Source organism: Lagopus muta, chromosome 5 (assembly GCF_023343835.1).
Source record: "Lagopus muta isolate bLagMut1 chromosome 5, bLagMut1 primary, whole genome shotgun sequence".
In the NCBI taxonomy this organism is placed as follows: Eukaryota; Metazoa; Chordata; class Aves; order Galliformes; family Phasianidae; genus Lagopus; species Lagopus muta.
Window position 1 is genome coordinate 60,210,600 of NC_064437.1, and position 18,819 is coordinate 60,229,418.

General features: G+C 41.5%; 2 protein-coding genes across 2 annotated transcripts in view; one reads left to right on the forward strand and one right to left on the reverse strand.

The window, feature by feature from the left end:
• The window catches only part of INPP5F (inositol polyphosphate-5-phosphatase F), a 949,391-nt gene that overhangs the window by 338,801 nt on the left and 591,771 nt on the right, over positions 1 to 18,819 (forward strand). The window lies entirely within an intron of this gene.
• PRLHR (prolactin releasing hormone receptor) lies at positions 4,411 to 13,126 on the reverse strand. The gene is made up of 3 exons (XM_048944077.1): positions 13,091 to 13,126; positions 10,739 to 11,942; positions 4,411 to 4,848 (listed from the first exon to the last, which is right to left on the reverse strand). Exon 2 carries the CDS (start codon positions 11,832 to 11,834, stop codon positions 10,776 to 10,778), a length of 1,059 nt encoding a protein of 352 aa, XP_048800034.1. The 5' UTR covers positions 11,835 to 11,942; positions 13,091 to 13,126; the 3' UTR covers positions 4,411 to 4,848; positions 10,739 to 10,775.

Here is an 18,819-nt window from a genome sequence, read left to right on the forward strand (position 1 = left end):
ACAATTAAGTGGAAACTTGATTCCTTTATTGCTGCCTCCTCCCCCACCCATTTTTGTTTTGGTTTGGTTTTTGCAAGTTTTCAGTATCTATTTTCTTAACAAATAAGGAGAGTTCCTTCTATTTCAATAGGCTTCTTTCTTAGTGTCAGCTATTTTAAACATCCTTTTGCATACATGGATTTTATCTGTCTTCATATACCCACTATGAATGCAATCCTGTAAAACATACTGTTTACAAAGCTGAAACTCCCTACAAAGCATTCCCACACCACCCAGCCTTCAGCTGGTGCTGGCATTTTCCATGGGATCACCACATGCCCTATAAAGGCTGCTGCTTGTGGCAGGGAATGAAGGGCTTGTTGGAGGGTGAATTCTTGCAGAAAGGGTGTAAAGCTGCTGCTTTATGGATGGGGAGCAATGATTATTTTTCTGATTTTGAAAGAATTAGAGAGAAAACAACTGATTAGCAGTTTCCAGGGAGGCAAACTTCATGTGAGACTCCAGAGGGTACCCAGTCATCTTCTTAAATGTTAAGCTGTTGAATACTGAAATAAAGGGAATTTGGTATTAGTTCCTGTGGAGCTTGATCCACTGCCTAGTTCTGATTTTGAGCATTTGCTTCAGCTCTGGGTTAGGATGATGATTATCTCTGCTTACGCTCTGCTTTGTTGCGTGTGGCTCATGGATTACAGTCCTATGCTGGCTGTGGCTTTCAGGAGAAACTGTTTCCAGTCTTGCATATTGGGAAATCCCCTTGTAAAGCACCTGTTTGCTTAAATCTGACATGAGGGTTCCTAACCTCAGTGGTTAGGAATTTGGGTTCCTGGGTACCTGGAGCAGCCCACAGTGTGACTCCATGCAATCACTGAAGCACAACAAGTGTTTTCTTCCCTTTTGTTCAGATAGTTCTAACCAAATATTCTTCAAAAGGAGACATTTGAAGCTTGCCACATCACAGTGCTTAAGTGCTGTGAATCACAAGGGTTATGTCTTCCCATCAGGCTGCTCTTTGCAGCTGATAGCCCACAGTGAATGCTTATCTCAGCCTGCTGTTTATTCTGAACTAAGTGAAACTGTTTCTCTGTGGTGAGTTCTCCTAAAGCTAATTAGCACTTAGTTGTAAATATACATGTGGGGTTGAGATTCATTGGATAATAAGTTTCTGTTGGATGCTCCTCCATTGGTGGAGGAAATTAGCATGCACCTGCATAGCTAGGCTCTGCTGTATTGAGCTGTGAGCAGTGTCTTGCTTGCTGTGTTCCAGCAGTTCTGGTTAGGGTGATTAAAAGCAGCAGTATCTAGCTCAGGAGGAAAGAATACTTTTGAAAGAATATTGCTCTCCCTGGAAACATCTGTGCTCTGGGGCTGCCAAGACCAAATGCAGAAGGCAGAAATTTCAGGTCACAAGAGCTGTAGTTTCACAGAAAACACCTCTAGCAATCCAGAGATGAAACAGACTACTTCAAAGCTTCCAGCACTCCTCTGTCATCTCTTCTGGTTTTAAAAATGTTTAGTTGCTGTAAATGGGTCAATAGCAAGAGTTTCTATTTACATTGCTTGTTGTTTTCTATCCTCTGGTGATGCTGTGAATGTTGAATTAAAATCCTGTGGATAGGCACCTCAAAGCTCAGTCTAGATCTATTATCTACAGCAGAAAATCAGAGAGGCTTAGTTTGGTTTTTGGACTACAACAAATATAAGGCAGTATGAACACAGTTCCTGCTCAAAGCTTGCTTGCACAAAGAGCTTAGGCTTTATGTAACGCAATTAATCAAATTAATTAATCAAACTGCACATTTTTTTATCAAATATCTAATATTTAGTGTAATCTATAAGGCCTGCTAGGATTGTAAATAGATGAATTGCCAGGTTTGATGTAGCTCTAGATGACACCAGGCTTTCTCTGGTCTCAATATTTGAATGTGAGCAGCCTTCTAAATCTGCACTCTCCCTTCAGCCTCTATTCACTGGTGTCATAACTTATAAGTCATAAGTCATAACTGTCATACCAGTTTGGCCTTCCTCCAACCCACCTTCTACCTCTGGTTTCGAACACCTCACATTATGACTGGAAGCAAAAATGTTTGCTGAACTGTCTCTATTTCCACCATAGCTAGTGCTGCAAATTGGGCTGTGTTTGTTGAACGTGAGGTTCCTGGTAAAACTGGTCAATCTAATTATTATTTTTTTTTTTTTGCCACTGAAAATTTCATGCTTTTTCTTTTTGCCCTCAGCAAACATGTAATGATCTAGAAAGCTATCAAATGTTTTAATGTTTGACCCACGGAACTGAAATACCTTCTACCCCTTTTACAGGAATTGTGGCATTTTAAGAACTGTTTATTCTTTAATGCTGATTGATTCCTTTAATGTACATTGTTTTGCTTTGTTTCACTTGATAATACATTTCACACGACTAGAAAAGCTATTTAACCCAGGGCCAATAGTTAATGTGTTATTTCTGTTCAAATTCTTACAGAGCAGACCTGAGCTAAACCCACAAATTAGATTTAAACTTTAAAGACCAATTGGCTCAATGCATAGGAGCACAAATGGCACAACAGAAAGGCTGTTTGTACAGTGCACTGGGAGAAGATTTTGCCCAAAATGTTGAATGCTAATGTGCAGAAAAAGTTGTTCACTGAACTGAGCCAACTGAGAGCTATCACTGAGGATGAAAGTGAAGATGAGGTTTCAAAGTTGATCTCTGAGTCTGGGTGCAGGGAGATGTATGAGAATTAATAGCCTGGAACTCGAGCAGAATAAGTGGGGGAAAAAGGGTAAATCATCTCAGTAAACAACTACAAGATGCATTTTGAATTCATAACCACGTTCCTGCAACAATTTAGTGACTTCAAGATGTGGGCAGTCTGGCTTTTCACAGAATCACAGAGTTGTAGGGGTTGGAAGGGACCTCCAGAGATCATCAAGTCCAACCCCCCTGCCAAAACAGGTTCCCTACAGCAGGTCGCACAGGTAATTCCTTAATTCCTCTTCTGAAGTCTGAGCTGTCTTTTCTGCTCTCATCTTACCCTCATCAACAGCACACACAGGTAGTGCCATTTGAAACTGCTCCATGGGAAAAAAACTTTTTTTTCCTTTTTTTTTTTTAATGAAAATGATTTGAACAGTGCTTTCCATAGTGTTTCAGAAACAAAGAATCATAGAATCATAAAGGTTGGAAAAGGCCACTAAGATCATCTAGTCCAACCGCCAACATATCTTTACCATGTCCCTCAGTGCCACATCGGTGTGTTTCATGAACACCTCCAGGAACTCAGTAGATACAGCAAAACTGGGCTCTCCAAGAGTCTTCCTGCATGTTGTTGGTGATGTTGCTAGAACTTGGTTTGGCCATTGATAGTTTGCATTTTCTGTCCTCAGTTTGTAGCAATCTTCCAAGAAAAAGCACTGTCAAACTGATTTGCCATTAATTGTGACTGACAACAATTGCAAGGGTTGTACTACAGGTTTTAACAAATAAACATTATTTTATACAACAGATGTGAATACATGTTTTAATGAAGAAGTGGTTCATAATGAAAATATTATTGACTTTGTTAAGATCAAGCAGGTCAGCCATATGCTGTGTTTAGTCCTAATTTTTCTAAGTTCTGCATATTAACAACAGATGCTAAATTTTAAATGGATCTAATAATTGAGAGGAAATCGTTCCAAAGCTGAATGTTGAGGGTTTTTCTTCTTAATGATTCAAAATAAGTTGCATAAATAGTTACTCAGAAAGTAATTTTTAATTAGCAGTGTAGCTTATAAATAACTCTTTCACATGGCATTTGGATGGCTTTCATCTCAATGCTGCCAGATCTGTATGCAATTTCCACAGGCACTGTTGCTGAGGAGGGGGTTGGTTGAACACTCAGAACTTCTGCCCAACTTTTCAGCCATTTTTACAAAAGATTCTTTCCCAAATGCATTCCCCTCACAACTCAGCCATCTCTGGACCAAATGCAAGCAGTTCTTGGGCTGTGCATCTATACCTGACTTACCTTTATTTAGACTTGCCATATTGCTGAGGGATGTAAGGAGCAATGCAGTAAGGCTGCTGAGCTAAGCTGGCCCACTGCAAGTGAGGGACCATGCTCGTCAAAAGGCTTGAGTAGTTCTTTCTGCACTCATGCAGAAATGCAGCCTCTGACTGGTTTCAGATGTAACCTTGGGATGGTTATTTTTTACTTGAGTGCAAAAAAATATTTTCTTTTTTTTGCCTCTGCAATTCCTAGAAAGACATTCTGCACAGTGCAGTGCATTGCTTCTCTGTTACCTCCCAAATGCAGCTGGTTACACAAACTGGAGAAGTAGGATGTGCTATGATCTTTGACCACAAGCCAAAGCTGCTATTTCATTCCACTGCCACATGTCCTTTAGAGAGTTCACCTCTCTTGTCATGGATGCAATGGGGCAACTGAACACAGCTCCCTGTGGCTAAGAAGCCACAGAGAGAGCAGGGCCACCTCAGATAGGTGCAAGCCCTCCTGTTGCTCAGCATCACATCACCAGCTGCTGCCAGATGTGCTCCCCTGACACTGGAAATCCCAGCTATGCAGAACCAGTCCTCAGCATTGTGCACATCACCAAAGCCAAAACCCCTCCTGCTGTTGTGAGACACAGGGTGCCATTGCAGCAACCAGAAATCCACAGTCCACAGTCCAGAAATCAACAGTTGTAATTGGCAGAGAGGGTAACGTTGTTGCTCCTTTGCAAAGCTCCAAGCTGTTCCCCACAGCCCTGCTCACTGCTGAGTGTCACCAGCGCCAAATGGAAATGTAGGAATTGTAGGAAATATTGATGTTGGAATTAGAGACATCTCCTCCCACTCTTTTGTGTTTCCTGCAGAGGAAAAAAAACAAAAAATAAAAGAAAATTACAACTTAATGGTGTTAATTAACATAAGATGCAAAGAATGCAAAGCCAGTCAGCTGCCGATAGTGGTGATCCTAAATTGGTTTCCAGGAGGCTCCAGACACAAAGCAGGGAGCTCCTGAGTGCATGTTTTATTATTTATATCAATTACTATCTTAATTAACTTAGTTTGACAAAGCAGGCTGCTGAAAGACAAAGCAAGCAACACCAGGCAAGAAAGCCAACCCAATCAGCTCCTTGTCAAAGAGATCCCAGCGAGGCACAACTCCCAGTGAGGGCTGTTTGAGCTTCATGCTCTTGACACCTCGCTTTCTGGATAATTCATCAGTACTTTGCAAGGAGGCAGCCTGGTGGACTCATCGCTAGTTGTAAACCATTTAATCCATCCCCTGCAGATGGCACTGTCCCTGAAATGGAGAGCACGTACATCTCATTTCCTTCCCTGGGTAGAACCAAAGCAATGCTTCCTAATTTCAAACAGCTACCAGGAGCTGAATATCCTGGAGGCTCTTGCCTATATTTTTGTTATTGGTTTTGTTTTTGGTGTTTTTTTGTTTTTTTTCAGTTGATCAATGTGTTCAAAAGGCAGAATGGGAGAGCAGGCAGCAGAGAAACATGTACAAAACAGGAAGCCTTGTGAAATAAACCATCTGGTCACACCTACTTCTGTAGGTGTGTCCTCATTCGTAGCTTCTCAGATGGAGAGTACGATACAGGTTTTGGAAGGAAATGTCTCATTCCTACAAGCAGGTGCTTTAGATGCAGTAGTGCAGCTCTGCTGGTACAAAGGATCAAATACATAGGAGGATTTAGAATTGTGGAATCATTTAGGTTGGAAAAGACATTCAGGTTCATTAAATGCAACCATGAGCCTAACCTAAACAGCAGCATTTTGGGCCCAGAACAAGGATGCACTCTATGGGGAGGGATATTTACTCAATACAACCATTAAAGGTAGTGCTCCAAGTGGTAGAAAGACTCCTGCCAGCTGCAGATCTGCATGGCTAATAGCTACATGTATGAGCTGTGTGTCATCAAACTGGCTATTTCTTTCTTCAGAGAGACATTTAAAAGAGAGTCATAGAATCACAGCATATCCCAAAATGGAAGGGACCCATAAAGATCATTGAGTCTAATTCCTGAAAAGAGGAGAAGATGATCCCCATTTTAGAGCTCTGATCTCTGTATGTTTTCTGAGATGGAATACAACTACTGAAAGGAGGAATACATCTATTCTTATGAGGAAAAGAAGAAAAAAAAGTGGGCAGTGAGAGGGAGAAGTCTGGAGGAAAACAATTGAGTTATGGCTCTTCATGCAGAAATGCACACAATTTCTGTCTGTGCTTTTCTCATCTGGTGGGCAGGTTGATGGATGTGCTGCACAGTGCTGCCCAACTGGCATTTTTCCCCAGCTGCAGGTGTACTGTTTTCTGCTTTTATCTGTACCCTGCATTCTCTTAGACTTCTAATTATAGATCACCATTGCCAGCTCAACAAGCAAGATTCACTCAATTAAAACTACACAGAGCATCTGCTGTTCAGCTGGTATGGAAAACGTCAGCTTTCCCCATCTCTCTCAGCTTAGAGGCATTTACTGTGATCCTGTATAGCAGGGCCTACCTCTGTCCATCCTAGGTGATCTGCCATCCCCCAAATACTGCTCCTGAGCTTGATACAAATACAGCTCTCATCATTTATTCACCCAGGTACAAGGAACGAAATCAATGCATCTCACAAACATTTTAGTCATTGGTGACTGCTCTGGAGGTCTGTGAGAGACCAACTCTACCTGACCCTGAGGTTTAACAGTTGTTTTGCTCTTATGGCTTGATTTAGGATGAGAATTAATGGCCTTAAGTTGCACCAGGGGAAGTTCAGGTTGGATACTAGGAAACATTTCTTCTCAGAAAGAGTGGCACTGGAAGCTGCCCAGGAAGCTGGGGAAGTCACTGTCCCTGCAGGTGTTCAAGAAGCATGGAGATGTGGCAGTGAGGGATGTGGGCAGTGGGCATGGTGGGGATGGGTTGGACTGAAAGATCTTAGTGGTCTTTTCCAACCTTGATGATTCCATCATTCTATGATTTCAGATTTAGCGCCCTTTGTTCTGATAACCTGTCTTTTTGTTTCTGCTCAAATACTGATTTACATTTTGATGTTGCTCATAGGTGCATCATCTTTTAGTTCTGTTTGACCACAGGGAGTAGCTTATGTCTGACCAAGAATTTCTGCATCTACACTCATTGAAAATGCAGCGTATTTGCTAGAAAGATGCCCTAGGAGTCCCTCCAAAAACTAGCTTCAAATTGTAAAGCTGTTTAATCTGTTCTCCTCACTCTAAATGTAGACATCTCATTTCCTTCTGTCTCTTCCCACTATTTCCCTTTGTATCTCCTTTAATCTCCTTGTTTAATATATATAGAGCCTTCTGACTTGTCCAGCCCCAACAAAATCTTCTCATTTCCATGTTCCCTCCTGCCTAAAATCCTCACTGTGCCCTGACAACCAACTTTACAGTAAATGCTTTGTGATACCTACCTGGAGACACCACACCACATGTACACAAATTCCACCATACACCTAGGGACTGGCATTTTGGAACAGCCCAAGGAGGCATCATAAGCTGCATGTATTTGCTGCTGTAAAACGCAGATGCAGATATCTACCTGCCAAAGCTCTCTTGGTACATGGAAACAGCTCAAATGCAACCCAGCAGACAGGGAGCACAGTGTTCTGCTCACCTTACTGAGCATTCACTTCAGCTCAGATACAGACCTTGCTCCATCCTTCACTATGACAGTCCTTGGATTTGAATGTAAACAAGAAAGAAGAAAAACCCTTGCTGGGAATTTTAATAGGCTCACCAAGTTTAGAACTGCACTACTTTATAAAATCAAAGCATGTAATGATTTCTTAAATTGTAATTAAAAATTATAGAACCAAAAATACTGTAGTGATGAGCCCTGGTCCCTCAGAGGAGCACAGCAGCTCCCCAGAGAGGGGTACAGATTAGAAAACACATTCCACATGAAGGCTTTTACTGTAATTATTTGCATAACTGGATTAAAGAAGTATACCAGTGTGCCTCTAAATCTTATTATTGTTTATTACTCTGGATATCAGAGAAAACAGTAATTACATTTAGCAGAGATTGCTGGGCCAAGGTTCAGAAGTGAGCCTGTGTGAGCATATCCACAGTCACTGCTGCGCCCAATGGGACCGCTGAGAAGAGAGAAGGAGCCTCAGGAGCTAAAGGCAACACCATCTTGGGGTGTTTCTGCAAAACCTAACCCTGCAGGTGACAGTCCAAACACAGTGTTAGCAGCAGAGCCCCAGGTGCAAATACAGGAGCTGGAAAATTCCAGGCATGTGTGCAGTGCATCTGCCCTTATATGAGAGTGCCCACCACGCTGAGTGCCTCAACATGCAGCCCTTGGTGCTGCTGTGAACACAGCTGTAGTGACTGTTGATAGCAAAAGCTCATTTGTAAGAGTTAAAGATAAAAGACAAAGAAATTTAAGCTCTAGTTTGCTTCCTTCTGCCCTTTGCAGCAGCCATCTACGGTCACCAGCGTGTAAGAGAAAATTAATAACCAAACTGTGGCGCCTGGAAATGGGGGTAGAAATGTGGTGTGGGGGAAAGAAATAATGGCCTGCAGTGGTTAGCAATTTTTTTTCTATTTACTCCACTGCGCTTTGGATCACTGTAATAAAATGCTGTCTGTATTTAGTGCATGGGGTTGTAAACATTAAGGACCAACTCACTGCTAATCAGCCTTTACAAACTGACAAATGAAGAACTTGAAATAGCACAGTTCCATAAAAGAAAAATCTCCAAAACTCAGATTTTGTTGCGAAAGCTTTTCGTGTCAGTGCTCAGCGCTTTCTCTCAGTGCTGTACTCACTGCTCTTTTCTACAAAGCCCTGAAGCAGAAACTAAAAACCTCATTAAATTTGGTTGGTTTGTTTGGAAGGTTGGTGGGTTTTGTTTGTTTGTTTGTTTCCTTTTTCAAAATCTCCAGTTATTCTGTATACTGAACTTGAAAGAGAACGATCTCCCAAAATTCAGTGAAAGCATTTTTCAGTAAGACACTCAGATGTCTAAACCACAATAAGCAAGGCAGCTATACTTAATCACTGAGTAAATGCAAACAGTGCCCACTTTAGAGAGGCTTCTCTGATTCAGTGTTGCTGTAATCAGCTTCTAATTTTCAATTCCTCATTGCAGGCAAAAGCACGGCTTGAAATTGCAAGGAAATTTGTGAAAAGGGATTTCAAATGTTTTTCCCAGTGTGTGTATTGGCATCTGTGTATTTTTTTAACTAGATTAGTTTACTGAATGTTGATGAGCAGAATGGTACTGCTTCACAGTAGGAATACATTTAGAAACCAGTGAAACCATAACCTATTTCTTCTCTCTCCTACCTTATCTATTTGCCATGCCTGGCAGCACACACATCTCTGGCCACACACGGTACAGTAAGTTCAGCCTGGCTGAAAAAGGACAAAACTGCCCCCTGGTCTGTGCTTTTTCTATAGCTGGGATATCAAACAGCTCCTCACTTAATGTTATGGCTGGAAGAAGCCTCTTCAGAAAAGATGTCTGGTGTCACAACTTTTTCCCTGATTCTTATCAGTTATCTCAGATATTTTCAGTACATACAGGAGGAAGAGACTAGAAATCATTTGTTCGATTATAGCTTTTAACTCCTTCCTTCTACTGAAAGGTGAATGTCAAAGGAAATTGTTTCCTCCCAGGAGACTCCTTCAAAAGAGAGCTCTTACCACTCTGCTTTCTGACAAGCCTTTCTTCTCTTGGTCACACAGTGCTCATCACAGCTCAGTGATAACAGCCCCTTCTACCTACCATCTTTTGAAGTGTTCTTGAAGGCCCTATCAAGGTCTCTGGCTGCCTCTGGAGATCAAAGCTGATGGCAGCATTACCCATTACATACGTCAAAATCTGTTCCTCAAGGAAAGAGCAGAAAGCTTCTTGTCTGACAAGGCTACACTGATCTCCATTGGCTGGAAACATGGTCACCTTGCTGAAGGGTCAGCAAATTGGGGTTATATGAGACAACGGCAAGCACACAACTCAATGTCTTGTGGCATATCTTAATATCCTCCTATTTTGATGAGTTTCCATGCATTTTCCAGCCTGACCACCATGATGGCAGCATCAGCAATTTACCAGGTGACTTAGCTAATCAGCTGTCAGTCACTGTGCATCAGCCACGCCTCATCAAACAGCTTCACTCCTGCAGTTTGCCCTCTCCCAGCACTGCAGCTCATCTCACTTTATGTCATGATACAGCTCCCAAGACACAGCAGCCATGGGATCTCACAGCAATGCTCCCAGCAGCCCTTATCCCTGATCACAGTGTCAGCTCTGCACAAAGGACACTTCAGAGAGCTGAGACTGTTCACCATCATGACCCTAATGGAGGAGATCTACAGGAATACTGTCAGTCTTTTCCTATGAAACTTTTACTAGGGACTGTATTCTGGGTAGATAAACAGACTGAACTTTCACCCAGTCTAAAGATTTAATCCCCTCACTGGGGTATCCAGATCTTGTATTCACCACTGCTTCTCCCTGTTCCCACATCTATGCTGCCAGTGACAAGGAAACAAGATAGGAAGGATCCCTGCAGTTTACACAAGGGGATTTTTTTGTTCCAAGATCTCCACGGCCTCTAGCTCCCATCAAAGAAAAAAAAGACATTTGGGGATATGATCTCTGCCTCTCCTTCTCCAGTATGGCTGGAAGTGCTGGGGAAGTCACCCATGGGACATGTGGTGTTATGACTGAGCCCCTAGTCATTAGCAACCAGAACTGATTAAAAGTGGAAATGACTTACAGTATTGCAGGAAGTGCACTCCCACCAGCTCTTGTGTTTACAGCACCACACTGGCCATAATGCAATTTGTAGTGGGTCCAATTTTCTTCTTTCTCCAGGCAAACATTTTCTTCAGCTCCCCCCTAAAGCTGTCATGGAGCCAGGCATAGAGGAAGGCATTGGTGCAAGCAGACATCATGGCAAACCAGTGGCATAGCAGCTGGATTAAATTGAAGTACTGCTTATCAATTAAACTGATATCTATATCCTTTACCACGTTGAAGATGTGCAGAGGCAGCCAACAGACTCCAAAGGCTGCCACCACCAAGACAAGCAAGCGAAAAGTCTTTCTCCTTCTTGCCCGGTCCCATTCAGCTTGGCCCTGTGTGACATTGCCTGGGACCACTCGGTTTTTCAGCTTGACTGAGATTCGCAGGTAGGACAGGGAGATGACGGTCAAAGGCAGCACGTAGGTGATGATGAGAGTGCTGTAAGCATAAGCCAAGCGATCTCTTTTCATATGGAACCAAAACTCCTCGCAGATGGAGAAGTCCAACTCTGGGAATTCCGCATGATAAGTGTGGAGCAAGGCTGGGGCAGCCAAGGTGCAGCTCAGCAGCCAAATGGCAGCCAGGATATAGGCACAAACAGGGATAGTGAGCCTCCTCCGGAATGGGTACACCATGGCATAATACCTATCCACAGCTATGACAGTCAAGGTGAAGACAGACACAAAGACAGTGACGGGTTGCATCAGGAACACAAAGTAGCACATGAAACGTCCGTACACCCATCCTCTGGGCTCAAAGGCATATGCGAGAGTCAGAGGCACACAGGTTGCACACATGAGCATGTCTGAGAAAGCCAGATTGCCTACCAGAAAGTTGGTCACATTGTGCATTTTTTTCGTTTTGCAGATGACATAAATAAGAAGATAATTCCCAATGACACCAATAAAAACTACTAGGGAGTAGCAGGGGATGATGAGTGGCTTGAAGGACTGAACAAACTGGAGCCCTGAGAATAAATTGCTGGCATTGCTATGAATTGCAGAGAGAAAGCTCTGGGAGGTTAAATTGTCCGAATTCATCATTTCCCTGCTTTTGTCGTCTGCCATCAGCTAAGTGAAGTAGTTACCACTGCACTGCTCTCACACTCAATCAGTGAGGATAATGAATGGATTACTGGCTGTGCAGAGGTTGCCACATGGATAGTAAACAAGCATCTGTAAAAGCAAAAGGTGAAGTTGTAATCCTCGAGAGGCAGCTTTCAGCAGTTCCTAGGAAAAATCAAATACAGCCAATTTCCATTAAAGTCCTCCTGTATTTACCATTAAATCTAGGTTTTGACAGCATGCCACTTAATAAACATTTAATGCAGGGAGTACTTACTGCAGTGTTTTTCTAATCCCATATGATTTTCCTGTGGATGCCAAGAAGTGCCCTAGATGTCTGGCTTCTGCAAATCCAAGAGCTTGTGTGTGTGTGTGTGTGTGTGTGTGTGTTAGAGAGAGAGAGAGAGAGAATATACGAGTGAGAAAGAGAGTGATGCGCATTTACAAGCTAAGTGGAGATCAGTGTTTTTGAACAGACTTCACTACCAGGTCATGACAGATTTGTCCATAAGCTTTTATCCCTATTGGCTGCCCTGAGCATTACGTTGCTCTTTGCGTGTGTCTTACTGATAGTAATTAGTTCTTGAATATACTTTCAAGAATTCCCCTTTCTTTGCAGTATGTCTGTACTTGCCCTTCCCAGCTAAAATTAAATTTGCATTCATTAACACGAGCCTACACAGCATCTAATCTCAGATCCACTTTGTCACAGTCTTCAGAGCGCCCAAAAAAGCTACCTGTAAATTTGCTGCTATAACGTGACCGTAAAATGAAATTCAAATGACATGCAGACATCGGATGAATGCTTACACCACTAGAGGGACTCAGCTACGCACCTGGTGAATGGAGTTAAGTCGAGACGAGCATTGTGCATGGAACAGAAAGAATCTTATTTTCTAATGGGGTTAAAATGTTTGCCCATTGCTGGTATTTTCGGTGGGTTTTACATATCTTTAAGAGTAAAAACATGCAAAGATCTCAAAGGAGATAACAGCACCCAAGCAGCTTAGCTGTAACGGCTCACCTGTAGTGAATTACAACAAATGGTCTCTAAAATTGCAGCTGCACAAGTATAATTGGGATGTTCCTTCATTAGGCATTAACCTTAAGAAGATGCTAACCTTTTCCATGCTAAACAGAAAATGCAAACCATTCTCTAAAACAGCATATTTGTTTTGTGTGGTTCAGGCGTTAGAAAAAGATCAGGATAGGTGTGCAGAGAGCACACATTTAAGCAAACATCAGCATCAGACACTTACTGTGCTAATTCTCCCTTTACTCCCCTCCATTTCAACCATGTTGGGACCAGGACCTCTGCTGGTGAAAAAAAAAACAGCGAAACTCCACTGTTTCTATTTACATCCACTAGAGATACTTTTGAAAAATAATAAAATAGAATAAAAGAATAAAGGAGCTGCCTGATAGCTTTTGAATGCTTCAAAGTAGGGAACATTGCAAGGTTTTGCAAGGCACTGAGGGGATTTGGACACAACTACTACAGGCAGTTTATATCCTAATGTCTTTGACTACTCAAGAAAATACGAACCTAGTGTTTTCCATAAGGCTATTATTCTCTCAATATGATGGGAAGAGTGATTACACAAACCAAAAATTTAGATTTCAAGCATGTCATAATCCTTTATTCTTAAAGAGGAGTTAATCTTGTGTAGCCTTTGCTCAGACCCAAACCATTCTGCTATAAATACTTGTTGATGGATGGGCATTTCAAACCATTTCAAACAGATTTTGCAACTACATGTATGATTAGATTATGCTATGGACTGGAATATGGGCATTGTTGCAGCCTGAGGGGAGAGTACATGTGTAACTAAGGTGCTCAGAAGTACCATCCTTCACTTCACGGACATTGTGACCTACCCATGACCCATACGAAAAATGGGATGCTACATCCCACTTTGGAGCCCAATCTCATGTATCTGAGCCAGAGGGGACCTAGAAGAATATAGTACCTATTTGTTTCTACATAGTCCAACCCAGAATAGCAGGAGGATTTGAGGGTAATGATTCCAAAGAGGAATCCTACTGTTTTCACCATCCCCTGTGACCGTACTACTTTCTTATAAGCAGAATGCTGCAAAACTGTTTCCTTACACTCGTAAATACATTTGTTTCAGTTAGTGTGGGAGAAAACTGATCTCAGTCCTATTGTGGTCGAACTGAGCCTTCTAGCTGATTTCTGTAGGCTTTGGACTGGTCTCTAATACAAGCCAAAACACATAGAAAAATGAACAGGGAGCATTTCTAAATAGACTGCATACTGCCCACATCCTACTGGAGTTTTGATGCTTATGCAAGGAAAGAAGACTCACAATAATGTCAGTGTCCATGTAGTACTTGAAAAACACATTTTTAACTAACTTTTTTTTTCTGAAAAGCTGCAGAGCAAATCCAAAGAATATCCTACTGCATTCCTATGAGAAAAAGGTTATGCTTGCTATGCGAGAATAGAAATCAAACAAAATATGTAAAGTAGCCTTCAAGATCACCTTAATGCTCAAGTCACAGGAACCTATAAGCAAGTTAAAGTGTTCTTTTATTTCAATATGCAGAAAGCAACTTCCATGCATTTTCTCTGACCTTTATATGTATTTTCTTTACCTCTGAAGCCAGTAACTAGTTCATTCTCTGTTTGAAGGCTCCTATCTTATTTCTGTTAATGATTTTCTGTTTGTTTTGGCTTCAGGCAGAAAGTTTCCTCAGTTCAGCTGTATTCTAAAGCCAAGACCTGGAAAGATAATATTTACTAGGGGGCTGAATGGAAAAAGTATTTCAGCATTTTAACCCAAAGAAATCGTCTTTTCTCCTTTCAAAACAGCAAATATTAATCTTGCCTAGAATTTCCAAGATTAGATGGCAGAGTCCTTCATGAATGGCGTGTAAGTCCATTTCACACAGAATATACTTAAAGAGGAAAGGTCACAGAAACTGCAAAATTATTATTGGAACTGTTTTGCCATTCCAAGCGTATGAGAGTGTCACACATACTGATGCTGACCAGCATCTAATCAAAACCCTTGTTTTCCTGGAGTCAAGAGAAAATGTGATCTGAAGGCAGACCAACAAATCTTCACAGACAGAAATGTTTCACAGCTGCGCTTCTATGAACTCTCACAGCAATCTGTCCAGCTCTGTATGAACACAGAACGTTGTTAGCTTTCACAAAGTGATAACCCCCCCTAAAGCGCTGAAGCTGCTCTGTGTGTGCGTGCTTAATCACCCCCACAGCTCGTGAACGAAACAGCATCCAAACATGAGGTCTGGTCCTAGCGGCTACACTGGCAAAATTAATGGTCCTTCTTAAGTTAGGAGGTCCTCTTCTGTTACTTCAGCTTTACAGACTTCCAGAAGATTTCTTCTGTCATTTGATCCTCATTTACGTGTCAGTTTTCTATACTTGTGTTCACACGATAAGTGTCTCTTTCTGTAATAAGGAGACACATAAATAAATAAATATTATTTGTTATCACCAGAATTCTTTGATAAAGTCTTTCATATTCTTCCAGACATGTCTGGTAGAGAGCAGAACACGTAATTCTTGCTGAGTCTACATTAAAATTTTGCCAGCATTGAAGGAGGCAGAGACAAAGGTTCCTTTGCCACTTTCTTATGATCAGTGAGAGAACAAGGGTGCATGTCAAATAATTCCAAAACAGGGCTGCTTGTACCTCCAACTCTCATTTAGTCATCTGAACACATTGTATCTGCCTTTGCTGTGGGCTGAGACCTCACAAACTCTAAAAAGAGTGCTTACAGCTAAGGGGCCTGTTTGACTCACTTGCAGGTTTTCTGTTTGTGGCCACTGCTTTTCTGTGCTTTTATAGGGTACAAAAGGAAGCTCTTGCTAAGTTAGCCTTCCATCTATGAGCTACTAAATTCTATTTATTTGCTTATTAGTTGGGACATACAGCAGTTCCTCTCAATTTCAACTTATATAACACATATGATTTAGCATATGACGAACTGTCAGCTACACCAGAGGAAATGAAGAGGAAATGAAAATTTTCCTAAGAGCCATAAAGTAGACAAAGAATAACAACATTGATAAAGGAATTGGTCTAGAAGGCAGTAATTGTTTATGCCCATTAAGAACTTTGCTTGCAATTTAACAACCTTGATAGCTCTTTTTCTTATGCTAGCATGAAAAGCAAGCTAGCACCAGCAAATCTGGGAACAGAGGTGATATGAAGGGTTACTGCAATATTACACAAAGAAAATCTGAAACCATGAAGGTAGAGAAGTTTGATAGTATTACAGAGGAAAAACTTGTCGTAAAGATCAGAACCGAGGTCACCTGGCAGTAAACATTTTCACTGTGGCTTAGGAAGGAGAAGCTTCTGTACAAAGAAGTAATCAATTAATTTGGAGGTGTGAGAAAATCTATGACTTTGTGAAAGATTCCAAGGTGAATTTGTCTCTACATTGCATCAATTTCTGGACAATTTTCCTGCTGTGAGTGTTTACTCATTAGTCAGAATGTTGTATTATTTAAAAACACAGGGGAGGATGGTAAACTGTAGAGCAGGTGAAGAGGTATTTTAGCTAGGGAACAATATGAATGAAAGGACAAATTCACCACAGACAAATTTAGGATGAAAAGTAGAACACTTCTAAGAGGTAGGGCAAAAAAGTACCCTTTGGAAATGCTGACTTTTCGAACAAATGGTGTATTATGGGGGAAAAAACACCTATTTTTAACAGAAAGCTTGAGTCATTTATTATGTGATATGATTGCCTGCATGGTGCTTGGGCTTCAGAAGATGCTATCCAGCATACATTAGTGCAGTTTTAGACTTTGAACTTCAGTCATTCTTCCTTGAAAACAACGCCACTAACAGTATTTCCATTGATAAAGTTCAAAAGATAGGATTAAAATTTCTACACATGCACATCTACACATATGGACACAAGTAAGACAAAGTCCTAAAATGTTTTCAGTATTATTTGTGATTCCTTGATGGGAAGATTGAGCAGCACAGGTACTAATGCACAAACTAGAACTGCACTTAAACATCTGTCAGATGAACTTTCACTACTGCTGATCTTGACCTCTGTTCAAGGCGTATGATCTACAAAGTAAGGAGAAGTACAGGGTCAGCAGAGTCACTCCATAAAAATATTTAAGCCCCAGTGTATTTTTATTAGTGCAATCACCAATTCTTTCTTGCTCTTGCTTTCTACTGCAGATTCCTACCCAGACACTTGATACAAACAAACTTCATTCCCTCACCTTCACACCCCTCTTAAGATTTTCTTTGCCAGCCAAAACCATTCAGGAATTAATGATCAAGAAAGCTAAGAAGCTAGCCCATTTGTGCTTTTGTGGATTTTTTTTGTGTGTGTGTTTTGTGTGTGTATATGTGTGTGTGTTTTGTGTTTGTGCTTTGTTGTTGTTTGTTTATGTTAGGGTGCTAGATTTTTTTTAATTTCTCAATGCAGGATAAGAAGGCTAAACTCTATGGTGATTCAAGAGTTAAGCAAGATGAATTTTTTAACTGAGCATACTAAAGCAGAATTTTACAGAAAAGTGGGGACTAGGTGAGGAACTGTGACCATCTCTCACTTGTCTGGATTGAGTTCAATGGAGTTTAATATTTGTATAACTGATCCTTCTTTAAAAACCCCACAGAAAGCAAAGGTCTCAGTTACAAAGCTGGATTAAACTGGAAAAGTATGGAAGCAGATTTGCATATCCACCAGATCCAACAATTCCTACTCAGCCCCCAAGAAAAACTAGCATTTCTCCTCCTCCTACAAGAGCTAGAGGGATATGCAATACCAATACATGACCCAAGTTAGGAAAGACTGTGTGAATTAACTCCCAAAAACACCTGCAGATTGAACGTTGAGCCCTGGAGAAATTTAGGGTTATAAATGTTCCCTGCAGACATAAACGACCAGGAGTCAGGTTCCCTACACACCCCCAGGGGCACGTGCACAGCCGCGCCCTGGTGAAGAAGAGAACTGACAAGAAAAGCCGACAGTCATTTCCCGGCCACTAACACTTCCCTACAGTACCGTGGAGAAGCTCTGCCTCTCTGCTCCCTCAGCCTGTTGGGGGCTGAACGCTTTTTAGGGGGCGTCCATCTACCTGGGGAGAGGAGACGGGCGCGGAGCTTCAGCACCACGGACAGCGGCCCGACCCGGAGCTCCGTCCTCCCAGAGCTCCCGTACCCGTAATGAGCGACGGGCAGCAGCAACACAGAAACTGATACCTGCTGTTCTGCACTGACCACGTTGCCATTCCCACATGCTGTTTTCATGGGGAAACGAGTTCAATTCATATTTTTCAAGAAGAAAAGGAAAAAACCCAGAATAGAAGCACCGTTCCAGGTGCCCTTAGTTGTTTATATAAAGTAATAAAATCAATTTTCCAATTAATTAATTATCCCATTAGCAGCAATCTGCCCTGGAGCTTTGAAAGCTCTTTATACTAAAGGTTTATCTGGAGGACTGTCATGTGGTTTGATTATGGTTGCATAGTAACACCGTACCACAATAATGCTATTTGGAAATAAACCTTTCTGCTCTTTTCCACAAGCTCAAGTCTGAAGAAAAGAAGGAAAAGAGATATTTGGCTAAGAAAAACCCTACAGACATTTATAATGAAGCCTTCTGTATGTTTTCAGCACAGTCCCACTTAGAGTGAGATGACATCTCAAAATGAAAGAAAAATAAAATAGAACATTGTCTGGTACCTGGGCAGTCACAACTCAAGTATGGTACTTTCTGATATTACAGAGCACACTAGGAGTACTTGGACAAAATCTATGAGGTCTAGCATGCACCAGATGTTTACATTTCTTACTTTTTTTTTTCTTTTAAACACATTTTATTCTGTACAGTGAAAAACAACAACAACAAAACATACCCTCAATAGAGTAGAAGTGAAATTATGTGCTACACTGGACTCGTGTACCCCTAGTGGCCTAGTAGGGCTCTGGGTGTTCAGAGAGACGTTGTGGAAAAA